Raw genomic sequence first — 15436 nt, 5'->3', positions numbered from 1 at the left:
TCACAAACCAAAAAGCTTAAACGAAGCTCAGAATAAATTTTGGCCTTATTCGTAACAGATTGCCAACAAATAATCACTTCTGCTACATGGTGATGTAAATTTTCATGTATTATGCTTGGGATATCAGAGGTCTCATGCTGGCATGAATATAAAGATTTCACAACATTATAATTTGAATCTTTGTACATTTTGAAGCCATGTATAAATAGGATGATCCATGAGAGATAGCGCAGTTGCATGATAGCCTCTAGCTCACATGCAGGATGTGAATGAGGTTGACAATGTAGAATTTTGGGTGACTCAACTATAATGCTAGTTGATACTTCAGCAGGGTTGTCTTATGGCACCAGGTCAGGAATTACGATAGGGCTATCACAGTTCTTTCATAAGTTATGCCAGGCTAATGGGAAAGCATGGAATCATAGAATCCGTACAGTGTAGTTGGGGTTACTGGGTAACGGGGATAGGGTGGAGGCATGGGTTTAAGTAGGGTGCTCTCTCCAAGGTCCGGTGCAGACATGATGGGCCGAATGGCCTCCTTTAGCACTGTAGGGATTCTATGATTCTATAATATGGGTCCTTAAAAGTTCCACCATTTTAGACTATCAAATGTATAAGTAAGTTGTATTGGGTTGTCAATTATTGCTGCTGTATACTGTAGCTTTATTTGATCAGGTGTATTCTAAAGAGTATAAGAATGATATATTTGATTGGCGTGGTTCACATGGTGAGATTGTACCTTGAGTATCCTATGTACAGCTAAGCCCTAGAGCCATCATTTGCATCACCTGGTTCATAGAACTATCCTGTTTATTCTGTGACTAGACTGAAGGAGCACTTTGTCCCCCATTGCTGTTGTATCCAACTTAGAAGAAATACGGACCGCCAGAAAGTAGTTCATGGCTAAATATATTCCGGTTTTGTATTCGTGCCTATCATTTAAAATTCTTAGCAACTCTATCAAATGACAAAAACACGGGCAAATTACTAAATATAGCATGTGATTTTCGATTCTGTTTGAGTGGACTGCCACATGATTGCCTAGGTATGTGACTTTGAAAAATACATTTGGATTGGATTGGATTGGATTTGTTTATTGTCACGTGTACCGAGGTACAGTGAAAAGTATTTTTCTGCAAGCAGCTCAACAGATCATTCAGTACATGGGAAGAAAAGGGAATTGAACAGAATTCAAGAAAATACATGAGAATACATAATAGGGCAACACAAGATATACAATGTAACTACATAAGCATTGGCATCGGATGAAGCAGACAGGGTGTAGTGTTAATGAGGACAGTCCATAAAAGGGTCATTTAGGAGTCTGGTGACAGTGGGGAAGAAGCTGTTTTTGAGTCTGTTCGTCCGTGTTCTCAGACTTCTGAATCTCCTGCCCGATGGAAGAAGTTGGAAAAGTGAGTAAGCCGGGTGGGAGGGATCCTTGATTATGCTGCTTGCTTTCCCCCGGCAGCGGGAGGTGTAGATGGAATCAATGGATGGGAGGCAGGTTCGTGTGATGGACTGGGCGGTATTCACGACTCTCTGAAGTTCCTTGCGGTCCTGGGCCGAGCAGTTGCCATACCAGGCTGTGATGCAGCCCGAGAGGATGCTCTCTATAGTGCATCTGTAAAAGTTGGTAAGGGTTAATGTGGACATGCCGAATTTCCTTAGTTTCCTGCGGAAGTAAAGGCGCTGTTGTGCTTTCTTGGTGATAGCGTCGACATGAGTGGACCAGGATAGATTTTTGGTGATGTGCACCCCTAGGAATTTGAAACTGCTCACCATCTCTACCTCGGCTCCGTTGATGCTGACAGGGGTGTGTACAGTACTATGCTTCCTGAAGTCGATGACCAGCTCTTTAGTTTTGCTGGCATTAAGGGAGAGACTGTTGTCGTTGCACCACTCCACTAAGTTCTCTATCTCCCTCCTGTATTCAGACTCGTCGTTGTTCGAGATCCGGCCCGCTATGGTCGTATCGTCAGCAAACTTGTAGATGGAGTTGGAACCAAGTTTTGCCATGCAGTCGTGTGTGTACAGGGAGTAGAGTAGGGGGCTAAGTACGCAGCCTTGCGGGGCACCGGTGTTGAGGACTATTGTGGAGGAGGTGTTGGTGTTCATTCTTACTGACTGTGGTCTGTTGGTCAGAAAGTCAAGGATCCAGTTGCAGAGTGGAGAGCCAAGTCCTAGGTTTTGGAGCTTTGATATGAGCTTGGCTGGGATTATGGTGTTGAAGGCGGAGCTGTAGTCAATAAATAAGAGTCTGATGTAGGAGTCCTTGTTTTCGAGATGCTCTAGGGATGAGTGTAGGGCCAGGGAAATGGCGTCTGATGTGGACCGGTTGCGACGGTATGCAAATTGAAGTGGGTCAAGGCGTTCCGGGAGTATGGAGGTGATGCGCTTCATGATCAGCCTCTCAAAGCACTTCATTACAACTGACGTCAGGGCCACCGGGCGGTAGTCATTGAGGCACGTTGCCTGGTTCTTCTTTGGTACCGGTATGATGGTGGTCTTCTTGAAGCAGGTGGGGACCTCGGAGTGGAGTAGGGATAGGTTAAAGATGTCTGTGAAAACCTCTGCCAGCTGGTCCGCGCAGGTTCTGAGTGCACGACCAGGGATCCCGTCCGGGCCCATCGCCTTCCGTGGGTTCACTTTCAGGAAGGCCGATCTGACTTCGGAAACTGTGATGGTGGGTATGGGTGAATTATGGGTTGCTGGGGCACTCGATAGCGGATTGTTGGTTACCTGCTCAAACCGAGCATAGAATGCATTAAGTTCATCGGGGAGGGGTGCACTGCTGCAAGAGATACTGCTCGGCTTCGCTTTGTAGCCCGTTATGTTGCTTAGTCCTTGCCACAACCGCCGAGAGTCTGTCTGTGACTCTAGCTTAGTTTGATATTCTCTCTTGGCATCTCGGATGGCTTTGCGGAGGTCGTACCTGGATTTCTTGTATAGGACAGGGTCGTCTGCCTTGAACGCCTCAGATCTGTCCTTCAGTAGGGAGTCAATCTCACGGTTGAGCCATGGTTTCCGGTTGGGGAACGTACGTACTGCTTTCTTTGGCACGCAGTCGTCCACACATTTGCTGATGAAGTCTGTGACGGTGGTGACATACTCATTTAAGTTAGTCGCTGAGTTCTTAAATATGGACCAGTCCACTGTCTCCAAGCAGTCACGTAAGAGCTCTTCTGTCTCCTCAGACCAGCACTGCACAACCTTCTTAGCTGGATTCTCCCGCTTGAGTTTCTGCTTGTAAGCCGTGAGAAGGAGCACAGTCTTATGGTCTGATTTCCCAAAGTGCGGTCGGGGGATGGAACGGTAGGCGTCCTTGATTTTTGAGTAGCCAGTGGTCAAGAGTGTTGTCACCCCTGGTGGGACAGGAGATGTGCTGGTGGAATTTTGGCAGTACACTCTTGAGGTTGGCTTTGTTGAAGTCTCCGGCCACAATGAACAGGGCCTCCGGGTGTTCTGTTTCATGGTTGTTTATGACTGTGTACAGTTCATCCAGCGCCTTCCTCACTTCTGCCTGGGGTGGGATGTAGACCGCTGTGATAATGGCTGAAGTGAACTCACGTGGAAGATAGTATGGGCGGCACTTTACGGTCAGGTATTCCAGGTCTGGGGAGCAGTAGGTCGCCAGGGTCACCACATCCAAGCACCAGGAGGAGTTGATGAGGAGGCAAACCCCTCCACCCTTCGCTTTGCCTGAAGATGCCGTGCGGTCCGCCCGGTGAATAGAGAAGCCTTCAGGTTGTATGGCACAGTCCGGTGAGGCGAGGGTGAGCCATGTCTCTGTGAAACAGAGCACACAGCAGTCTCTTACTTCCCTCTGAGAGGTAAGTCTGGCGTTAAGTTCATCCAGCTTGTTTTCAATCGCTTGGACGTTTGCTAGGAGTATGCTGGGGAGAGGGGTCTTGAAACCGCGTTCCTTCAGTCTAACCTGCAGACCGCTGCGTTTCCCTCGCTTTGTCGGTCGGCGGCTGCTGCTGGATGATCCTGGGATCCGATGAGAGACGTCAGCCCTTGTGGAAGGTAGGTGGTTGCGTCTGGCAGGGTCCAGGGCGCTGGCGGGGTCCAGGGCGCTAGCGAGGTCCAGGGCGCTGTTTACATTTCCGGGGTCGCGTCTGGCAGGGCCCCGGGCGCTGGTTGAGGTAGAGGGGTTGCTGGGGGGGGTGAGTCTGCGATCCGGATGGGTCCCGGCGTTCTGCGGGCGCGGGAATACCTTGCAGCGTGTTCGGGTCCTCGCGCGCAGTCTCCGTTGTTTTTGGGGTCCTGGGTCGTGGGCAGGGGCTTCCTCTGGCAGATTGGGCTAGGTCCCATGGTCTGTTCCCTTCCTGGGCGCACCTGGGGTCGGATCTTGAAGTCAGCACGGTGGGGCCTCCATGTGGATTTTTCTTTCTTCCATCACCAGGTAGGTCGGGTTGCTGGGCGGGCCTCTCTGGGTCGGGTCGCTGGGCGGGTCTCTCGGGGTCGCGTTGAGCCGTGTCTTGCCGTCGGGGGTCGGGTCGGGAGCTCCGGGGACAAGGCCAGGCGACCCAGGGGCTTGCGTCGGTTGTTAGGCCGGTTTTGGAGCTCCGAAGCCCGGGTCGGCTCCAAATCGAGGTCGGGGCTTCACTTCCGGTTTGGGCCCGATCTTCTTCCAGGTCACGGAGGTCAGGTCGGGTCGGGTCACAAGGTCTCCAAGGGACTCGGAGGATCTTCAGGCCTGCAAGACAGGATAAAAGACAGAGGTTAGTAATAATGTTAGCTTTAGAATTAATTTTTAAAAGGTTAGAACGAGTATAAATAAAGTTAAAAGTGGATCTGTTGGGGAGAGCCTGCAGAGAGTCGCCTCGCTCCGGCGCCATCATCTGGTCATGTGACATTTTGGACATCTGGACATTTTGAAAACAAGCATGACCATGGTTGACATAGATGATTTGAAGTTGGGGATCAAATGCAATGTGTCCAAGTTTGCAGACGACACTAAGATGAGTGGTAGAGCAAAAAGTGCAGAGGATACTAGAAGTCTGCAGAGGGATTTGGATAGGTTAAGTGAATGGGCTAGGGTCTGGCAGTTGGAATACAATGTTGACAAATGTGAGATATCCATTTTGGTAGGAATAAAAGCAAAAAGGGATTATTATTTAAATGATAAAATATTAAAACATGCTGCTGTGCAGAGGAACCTGGGTGTGCTAGTGCATGAGTCACAAAAAGTTAGTTTACACTAACCGGGGCCGCACGGTAGCATGGTGGTTAGTCATATGCTATTTAAATGGAGAGCGATTGCAAAGGTCTGAGGTACAAAAGGATGTGGGTATCCTAATACGTGAATCACAAAGTTAGTAGGCAGGTACAGCAAGCGATTGCAAGTGGGCAGCACGGTAGCATTGTGGTTAGCACAATTGCTTCACAGCTCCAGGGTCCCAGGTTCGATTCCCGGCTTGGGTCACTGTCTGTGCGGAGTCTGCACGTTCTCCCCGTGTGTGCGTGGGTTTCCTCCGGGTGCTCCGGTTTCCTCCCACAGTCCAAAGATGTGTGGGTTAGGTGGATTGGCCATGCTAAATTGCCCGTAGTGTCCTAAAAGAAAGGTTGGGGGGGGGGGGGGGGGGGGGGGTTGTTGGGTTACGGGTGGATACGTGGGTTTGAGTAGGGTGATCATTGCTCGGCACAACATCGAGGGCCGAAGGGCCTGTTCTGTGCTGTAATGTTCTATGTTCTACAGGTGCGACAGGTGATTAACAAGGCAAATGCAGTTTTGCCCTTCATTGCTAGAGGATGGAATTTAAGGCTAGGGAGGCTATGCTGCAACTGTATACGGTGTTAGTGAGGCCACACCTGGAGTATTGTGTTCAGTTTTGGTCTCCTCACTTGAGAAAGGACATATTGGCACTGGAGGGTGTGCAGAGGAGATTCACTAGGTTAATCCCAGAGTTGAGGGGGTTGGATTATGAGGAGAGTTTGAGTAGACTGGGACTGTATTCGTTGTAATTTAGAAGGATGCGGGGGGGGGGGGGGATTTTATAGAAACATATAAAATTATGAAGGGAATAGATAGGATAGATGCGGGCAGGTTGTTTCCACTGGCGGGTGAAAGCAGAACTAGGGGGCATAGCCTCAAAATAAGGGGAAGTAGATTTAGGACTGAGCTTCTGAGGAACTTCTTCACCCAAAGGGTTGTGAATCTATGGAATTTCCTGCCCAGTGAAGGTGTTGCGGCTCCTTCGTTAAATGTTTTCAAGATATAGATAGATAGTTTTTTGAAGAATAAAAGAATAAAGGGTTGTGGTGTTCGGGCGGGAAAGTGGAGCTGAAGTCCACAAAAGATCAGCCATGATCTCATTGAATGGCGGAGCAGGCTCGAAGGGCCAGATGGCCTACTCCTGCTCCTAGTTCTTTTATGTTCTTATGTTCATAGATGATGCTTTTAATGCATTGCCCAAAACAGTTTATTATGAGAGCTGTTATTTATCTATAAAATCTGTTTATTGTATATATTTGTTAAGTGTCATTGTTTAGAGTGTCTAAACAAAAACAAAGTAGTCCAACAAATTTTATTTCAAATGTTTTCTCCCTCCATTTAACAGGGTTCTTGGGGATCCGGGAAGGATCAGTACAGCAGGGATCTGCTTGTGTCATCCATCTTTGCTGCAGCCAGCCGTAAAAGAAAGAAAAAGGATATAAAGCTACAACAAAGCAGCTCAGATGATGAATTGGAAAGTGTATTTTCCAGGAAAGAACTCTCAAACCATTCCAATACTGGTGCAACTAAGAAACTGGGGAGCAAAGGAGATTCTGAAAATGGAGTTGACTTCACTGAATTGAAGAGAAATCCAGATAACTGGTTTAGTGAGCAGCAAGAGAAAGACAGTATAGATGAAAGGGGCCAGTCCTTTTCTATGGCATTGATAGAAAAGTACGGAGTGAGAAAAGAAACCTGTCTCGAGGAAACAAACCCCAGAGCACAGAACCTTCCAGTATACTGCCAAAAATGCACAGAGACGCCTAATGTTAGCTGTCTCAGTTCACAGCTAATAACAAGCACAATGCCCATTTCTACTGCTGATGTTTCTGCTAGCAATGTGAACTCTCACATTGATATGACTTACTCAGCTGGCACAGTCAGCAATCCATCTCCGGTTTCTCGGCAGCAAACTAATTTAAATAAGTCAAAGAAGTCGGAAGTCAAAAGCATAGATGTAGGTACTGCGGATGTCAGCTCCATCACATCAGACTATTCCACAACTTCTTCTATAATGTACCTTACAGGTATGGACTCCCACATACTGAATGCAGAAGTCCAGTCAGTGACAGAAAGCAAAGGTGATGAAGCTGATGATGAAAGAAGTGAACTAGTGAGTGAAGGTCACCATGTAGAAACAGACAGTGATAGTGACTTTTCTGTTTTTGCTGCAAGTTGTGCACCTGAAAATGTTCTGCGTGTAATGAGACCGAAGACAGCAAAGGATATCAGGAGAAACTCTGAAGGGAGTGACAAGACTGGAACAGAAGGAAGTTCAACACCCGGACTAGATGAAAGGAAAGCATTCAGTTCACGTAAGCTTATTGAATGTGATACACTTTCCAAGAAAAAGTCTCTTCGATTGAAAGGTGATAGTGAGGTAGCAATGGATACAAAAGAACAGAAAGAATCTAATAGAGCATACAAGGTGTTTGATGAGATGAAGAAAGAGAAATCCACAAGCAGTCTGGCTTCATTTTTAAAAAATGAACATGAGAGGGTAGAACCTGCTTGGAAACTAAAAATTACAGAGCGTTTAAAACTACGGCTAAAGACTTCTGCAGATGACATGTTTGGAATTGGCATACAAAAGTCAGGCTGCTCAGAGACGAGTAAAAAGAAGAATATTAGGCGGAGACATACCATGGGAGGAAATCGGGATTTTTCGGAACTCAGTGTTCTAAATGCATGGAGAGCACAAGAACAGAATTCTCAAAGTAACGCAGAGAGTGGGGAGAATGAATCTCTGTTATCGGCAGTAGACCGCCTGAAACCAAAATGCCAATCCCAGGACCTCTCAATTACAGAGTGGCTTGCCCGAGAGCGCTTACGCACAAGCACATCAGATTTGCACACAGAAAAGGCCTCGGAGCCAAGAACTGTGGACATTAGTTTAGACAAAGGAACAAATTCAAAGTTGCATGCATCATCCAGAGAAGATGCAGGCAGCTCTGGTAGTTCGCCCCAACTCAGCCAACCTTCGCCTTCAGCATCGAGCCCACTACCTTCAGCAGGACAAGTGAATGGTGACAGCCTCCAAAGCAAGGGGAAAAGCAATTTTAGTACAACTGTCGATGCTCATCCCCATAAAATATCCAGTAATCAAGTAGTCAAGTCTCGCTTCTATCAGTACTTGTAGGTCTGCTATTATTTATGTGTCTAGTGCTGCGGAAAATTGTACAGCGAATTGCTCGTCAAACAGTATACTGATTTTTTTTTTATGACTCCTGTACATATTTCTCTGTACTTGAATTTTGAAATGGTAGATGCTCTACTGCTCTGCCTATAATACAGGCTGGTTTCTGTGCTGGATGCTGTGGAAGCTCTTTACAGCACACTAACAGCCAGAAAAATGATAAACTTTTGTATAAAATGAATTCAGTACAAAAGAGCATCAAGTGCTGATACCTTCCAGTGCAAATTTCCGTAAACTACTCGTACTGCATGATCGGTGATTCCTGCACACATCTTACACTCTCTACAATTGGGTACTGCTGCATATATTTTACATTGGCTTATAAGGGCGAGCAAATCAAACACTTATTGGAACTTCAGTTGCTGAAGCAAGTGCCTCATCTCAAAATAAATTGGTCTAGATAGGGTGCCATATTGTCTTTTTAGTTCAAAAGACTAGAAATCTACTGTGAACAAATGAAGTTTTAAACCGAACAAAAAAATCATTAAAATAATTTTCCAGATTTTATTAACTGAACAAATAGAGCTTCCACACTATAGGCATTCCAGTTGAATCTTAAGAACATTTTTTTAAGTCAGACTTTTAATACAGTCTTTGTATTGGACTTGAATTTTTAAAGTTTCTGTAAAGATACTTAAATGTGTATATAATTTCATGTGTAGCTTTTTCAAATTTGAGATTTGATTAAAGCTTTGTAACATAGGCATGTAGATAGTGGTCTCTGGAAAAACTGGTCCCTTGCTCATTTTTCATCATCTCCAAAGAGAGTTTAACTGTGCATGAGAACTGTTTTCTCAGATTCAACATTGTATTTAGCCTGTGTACAGATATAGACAAATGGTTTGTAAATGTCCCCTGGAAACACTGGAAATAAATTTTTTGTTTCTGTGGATCTTGGTTTGTGTTTCTTTGGTTTGTGGAAGGCAATGAAATCCAAAGTTTTTTCTGTAATATTTTAGTATTTTTAATGTGGGTAGAAACGCTCTTGTTTGTATTCTTATCCCTTTTGTGTTTTAATGAAACTTTTTGGTCATTCCTATTTTATTCATCTGACAGACATCAGCATGGATTAAATCTTGAAGGCATAGGAAGAAGCATCAGAGTAGGGATTCTTGGTTTTGGCCTTTTGTCTCTTCCAAGAGAACACGTAGCAGATGTGTGTTTCACCTATAACATGCAATACGACTAGATTCTCCGCACACCCACCCTGTTCCACCAGCTTGCTCCTCTCCTCTACTAATGAATACAATGTTTTTATTTTTGAATGCATCTGCAATTTGATTTCATTAAACACAGCAAGTAATTTTTGCCCCTGGCTTTTCTCTGAAATCAACATAGCAATTCTCCAAATGATAGGGATAAGAGCAATTAATCAGAAATATAACTGGAAGATCTTGCAGTTGTTCATTTTCATCGCAGTACAGCCCCAGAATTCAGAGTGGGACATTAGACTTTTGCTGCATCTTCAGTTCAAAATCTTTGCTCCTTAACTTGCTGAAGTGCAAGCTGATAACAATCTGGTGAAGGCAGCAGGGTATCTGGGACTTCACTATTGCTCCTGTTATTCACTGTGATTTCACCAATGATGTTCAAGGATTGAAAATCGGGTATAGAAGAACAAATGATGAAGCAAAGATAATTTGGAAAGAGAAAAAGGAAAAGCAAGAAAATATTTTATATAAAATGGTTACAACCTGAGACCATTTGGCCCAAGTGTCTGCCGACCTTCTAAGATCCACTCAGCCAGTCCCACCACCCTACTGCTATTTCCCGGTTGTCTGGCAATTATTTTCTCTTCAGATAATTATCCAATTCTCTTTTGATAGCCACGATTCAGTCTGCCTCCACCAAACTGTGCACTGCAGATCCTAACCACTCACTTCATTCAAAAAAGTTAATGGCACCTCTGGTTCTTTTGCCTATCACCTTAAATCTGTGTCCTCAGATTCTCGACCCTTCCACCAATCGGAAGTAGTTTTTCCCTAACTACTCTGTCCAGTTCCCAAATGATTATGAATAACTCTATCAAATCTCCTCTCCAACTTATGCTATGAGGACAGCCCCATCTTTGCCAATCTATCCTCTTAAATAAAGTCTTTTCATCTGGGACCATTCTCCTAAATCTTTTCTGCGCCCTTTACAATGTCTTTACGTCCTTCCTAAAAAGAATACAATATTCTAGTTGAGGCTAAACCAGTGTTTTATAATGGTTCACCATAAACTTACTCTCTTTGTACTCTATGCATCTATTTATAAAGCCTAGGACCCCATACATCTTATTAAATGCTTTCTCAACCTGACCTGCCACTTTTCACAATTTGGGCACATATATTGATTGCCCAACCCCATGACTTCCGCATCTGCTTTAGAATTGTATCACTTCACATTTCTCTGCAATAAATTTATTCTGCCACATGTTTGTCAGTTCCACCGGTATGTTTATATCTTAGAGTCAGAGAGTTTTACAGCACAGCAAGAGGCCCATTGGCCCATCCTGTTTGTGCCAGCCATCAAGCACCTCTCTACTCTAACGCCATTTTCAGCACTTGGTCCATTGCCTTGTATGTGAAAGTGTTTCAAGTGCTTATCTAAATGCTTGTTGAATGTTGTGAAGGTTCCCTCCTCTACCATCGTTTCAGTCAGTGAGCCAGATTCCAACCACCCTCTGGGTGTAAATGTTTTTCCTCAAATCCCCGCTAAATCACCTGCCCCTTATCTTAAAACTGTGCCCCCTGGTTATTGACCCCTCTACTAAGGGGAAAGATTTCTTCCTATCTACTATATGTCTCTCATAATTCTGTACACCTCAATCAGCTACCCCCTCAGCCTTCTCTGCTCTACGGAGAATAACCCCAGTCTAACAAGCCTCTCTTCATAGTTGAATTGCTCCAGCCCAGGCAACATCCTGGTGAATCTACTCTGCACCAGTATAGTGTTCAATTCTGGTCGCCGCACTACCAGAAGGATGTGGAGGCTTTAGAGAGGGTGCAGAAGAGATTTACCAGGATGTTGCCTGGTATAGAGGGCATTTGCTATGAGGAGAGGTTGAATAAACTCTGTTTGTTCTCACTGGAACGATGGAGGTTGAGGGGCGACCTGATAGAGGTCTACAAAATTATGAGGGGCAGAGACAGAGTGGATACTCAGAGGCTTTGCCCCAGGGTAGAGAGGTCAATTACTAGGGGCCATAGGTTTAAGGTGCGAGGGGCAAGTTTTAGAGGAGATGTATGAGGCAAGTTTTTTACACAGAGGGTAGTGGGTGCCTGGAACTCGCTGCCGGAGGAGGTGGTGGAAGCAGGGACGATAGTGACATTTAAGGGGCATCTGGACAAATACATGAATAGGATGGGAATAGAGGGATACGGACCCTGGAAGTGTAGAAGATTTTAGTTTAGACGGGCAGCATGGTCGGCACGGGCTTGGAGGGCTGAAGGGCCTGTTCCTGTGCTGTACTTTTCTTTGTTCTTTGTTCACCCTCTCTAGTGCAGTCACATCCTTCTGAAAGTGTGGTGACACAGTACTCTAGCTGTGGTCTAACTAGCATTTTCTACAGCTCGTTCATAACCTCTGTGCTCTTATATTCTATGCTTTGCCTAATAAAAGCAAGTACCCCATATGCCTTCTTAGCCAGCTTAATTAACTGTCCCTTCAGGGATCTATGGACATGCACCCCAACGTCCCTCTGGTACTAGAAACATAGAAAATAGGGGCATGAAGAGGCCATTCAGTCCTTTTGAGCCTGCTCTGACATTCATAATGATCATGGCTGATCATCCAACTCAATAGCCGAATCCTGCTTTCCCTCATATCCCCCATATCCTTTGATTCCCTTCGGTACAAGTGCTATATCTGACTGCTTCTTGAAAATATACAATGTTTTGGCCTCAACTACTTTCTGTTGTAACGAATTCCACAGGTTTGCCACTCTTTTAGCTTACCAAAACTGCACTACAGGTGTGGCCTCACCAAGGCTTTATATGATTGCAGCAAGACATCCCTGCTCCTATACTAAATCCTCTCGCAATGAAGGCCAGCATACCATTTGCCTTCTTTACTGCCTGGTGCACCTGCATGACTGGTGTACAAGGACACCCAGGTCTTGTTGTACATTCCCCTCACCTAATTTATGGCCATTCAGATAATAGTCTGCCTTCTTGCTTTTGCTAAAAAAGTGGAGAGCCGTGCATTTATCCAAATTGTACTGCATCTGCCATTCATTTGCCCATTCACTCAACTTGTCCAAATCACACTGAAGGACCTGTGCACCTTCCTCACAGCTCACCCTCCCACCCGACTTGATGTCATCTGCAAATTTGGAGATATTACATTTTGTTCCCTCATCCAAATCATTTATATTGTGACTAGTTGGGATCCTGGCACCGATCCCTGAGGTACCCCACTAGTCACTGCCTGCCATTTGGAAAGACCCATGAATTCCTACACTTTGTTTCCTGTCTGTAACCAGTTTTCTATCCATCTCAGTACACTACCCCTAATCCCATGTGCTTTAATTTTACACACTAACTTCTTATAAGGGACTTTGTCAAAAGTCTTATTAAAGTCGAAATATGCCACATTCGCTGGTTCCCCCTCATCAACTCTACTAGTTACATCTTTGAAGAATTCTAGTAGATTTATGAAGCATGATTTTCCCTTCATAAATTCATGCTGAATCTGTCCGATCCTGCCACTGTTTTTTAAGTGCTCTGCTATAAAATCTTTGATAATGGATTCTGGAATATTCCCCACTACTGACATCAGGCTCACTGGTCTATAATTCGCTATTTCCTCTCTACCTCCCTTTTTTTAGTGGAGTTATGTTAGCTACCCTCCAAACTGCAGGAACTGTTCCAGAGTCTATAGAATCCTGGAAGATGACCAACAACACATCTACTATTTTTAGAGCCACTTCCTTAAGTACTCTGTAATTCCTCACATCCTACCGTTCATTGTGTGTTCCCTTGCCTTGTTTGTCCTCCTAAAATGCATCACTTCATACTTTTCAGAGCTCTTGAAATCCCTCTCTGTCCTCCGAGTTCACAATACTTTTCAGTTCTGTCATCTGAAAATTGTGTGCATATACCCCAATGTAAGCCATTAATATAGATCAAGAAAATTAGTGCCATTTCCTTTACTCCCAAGCCTGAAAAAAAATTCACCACGAGTCTACATTTCCAGTCATCCATGTGCATCACCTCAACTGCGTTACCCTCATCACCCACTCTTGTTACCTCAAAATCAAATAATTAAACATGATTTGCCCTTAACAAATTTGTGCTGGATTTCCCGAATTAATCAACATGCATCCAAGTGACTTAATTTTGTCCCAGATTGTTGTTTCTGAAAGCTTTGTCATTACCAATGCTGAAATGATTGGCTTGTATTACTGGGTTCAGCCTATCCCTTGTTTAAAAATAGTGTAGAAATATCAGGGGTCAATATTAGGTCTCTGCTCTTTTTGATATTTATTAATGACCTCGTGTATCACTGTACAGGACACAACATCAAACTTTGCAGATGACACAAAACTTGAAAAGTAATGCTAACTATGAGGAGGATCGTATTAAACTTCAAATTGACATCGGTTGATGGAATGGGTGCACAAGTAGCAAAATTTAACGCAGAGAAGTATGAAATCATTTTTGTAGGAAGAGTGGAGAGAGACAATAAAAGATACAATTCTTAAGTGGGAGCAGGGGGAATGGGGGTATATGTGCACAAATCATTGAAGGTGGCAGAGCAAGGTGAAAGCCTGGTTTAAAAAAGGCATGTGGGACCTTGGGCTTCATAAATAGGGGCCTAGAGTACAAAAGTGAAGAAGTTGTAATAAACCAGTGTAAATCACTGGGTTTGACCTCAACAGGAGTATTTCCTGCAATCCTGGGTACCAGACTTCTCGAAGGATGTGAAGGCATCAGAAAAGATGCCGAAAAGATTCATGAGAATGGTTCCACGACTGTTCCAGTTACAGAGAAAGCTTGGAGAAGTTGGGACTCTTTTCTTTGAATGGAAGGTTGACAGAAAATTTGATAGAGGTAATTGAAGTCCTGGGGGATCAGGACAAGGTAGATAGGACAAAACTGTTCTGATTGGCGGTAGGGTTGTGATCCGGAGGACACTAATTTGAAGTAATCGACAAAGGAAGGTATAGTGACATGAGGGAACCTGGGGATCTGGAATGGACAGCCTGAGTGGGTGGTGGAAACCAATTTAATTGTGGCTTTGAAAAGAGAATGTTATCATTACCTGAAGAGGAAGAATTTGCAGTTATGGGAAAGAGGTGGAGGAGTGGCAATGGGTGAATTACTCTTGCAGAAAGTTGACAGAGATAAACGGCCTCCTGTCTTGAAACACTTGTGTGATTCAATTCTATGATTTGCAATTCTCCAGTCCTCTGGGACTACTCCATAACTGGGAGGATTGGAAGATTATGGCCAGTGCTTCTGCAACCTCCACCCTTCCCTTTATCCTCTGATGTATCTCACCCAGTCCTGGTGACTTAGCAACTTTTAAGTACAACCAGCCTTTCTGATGTCTCCTGTTTATTTTTTTGTTAGCTCAGATAGTGCCCGACAACCACCTTTTTCCACTCTGTTTGGCAGCACCACCTTCATTGATAAGACAGATTCAAAATAGCCATTTGGCATCATCAATAGCAGTATGCTATTTAAATGAAGTTTACCAAACTCTATGGTACAGAAAGTAGAGTTGAGACCACAATCAGATTAACCTTGAACTTGTCACATGGTAGAGCAAGCTCAAAGAACCAAATGACCTATGTCCTGCATTCCCTTTGTCTTTCTGTCCACAACATCTTTGTCAATCTCCACCTATCATTGGCCCTCTACCCAGCCCAACTGCAACCACCCACCCCCCGGCAGTATAAATCTGACCCTATTTCCAGTTCTTTCCAGCTTTGAAAATTGGTCATCCAGACTCAAAACGTTAGCTTCCTTCTCTCACCACAAATGCTGTCAGACCTGCTGAGATTGCCCAGTATTTTCTGATTTGATTTCAGA

General features: G+C 44.5%; 1 protein-coding gene across 4 annotated transcripts in view; it reads left to right on the top strand.

The window, feature by feature from the left end:
* The window catches only part of LOC119966446 (rho GTPase-activating protein 21-like), a 310278-nt gene extending 300969 nt beyond the window's left edge, over positions 1-9309 (top strand). For 2 of the 4 annotated variants that reach the window (XM_038798135.1, XM_038798139.1), the window contains one exon: positions 6567-9309. In XM_038798135.1, coding sequence (XP_038654063.1) covers positions 6567-8360 — 1794 coding nt within the window. In that variant the 3' untranslated portion in view covers positions 8361-9309. The remainder of the gene's footprint in view (positions 1-6566) is intronic. The other 2 variants (XM_038798136.1, XM_038798137.1) reach the window with 1 other exon arrangement.
* The last annotated feature ends 6127 nt before the right edge of the window (positions 9310-15436 follow it).

Source organism: Scyliorhinus canicula, chromosome 5 (genome assembly GCF_902713615.1).
Source record: "Scyliorhinus canicula chromosome 5, sScyCan1.1, whole genome shotgun sequence".
In the NCBI taxonomy this organism is placed as follows: Eukaryota; Metazoa; Chordata; class Chondrichthyes; order Carcharhiniformes; family Scyliorhinidae; genus Scyliorhinus; species Scyliorhinus canicula.
Note: the sequence above shows the minus strand (reverse complement) of the source record. Positions and strands in the feature narration are given on the sequence as shown.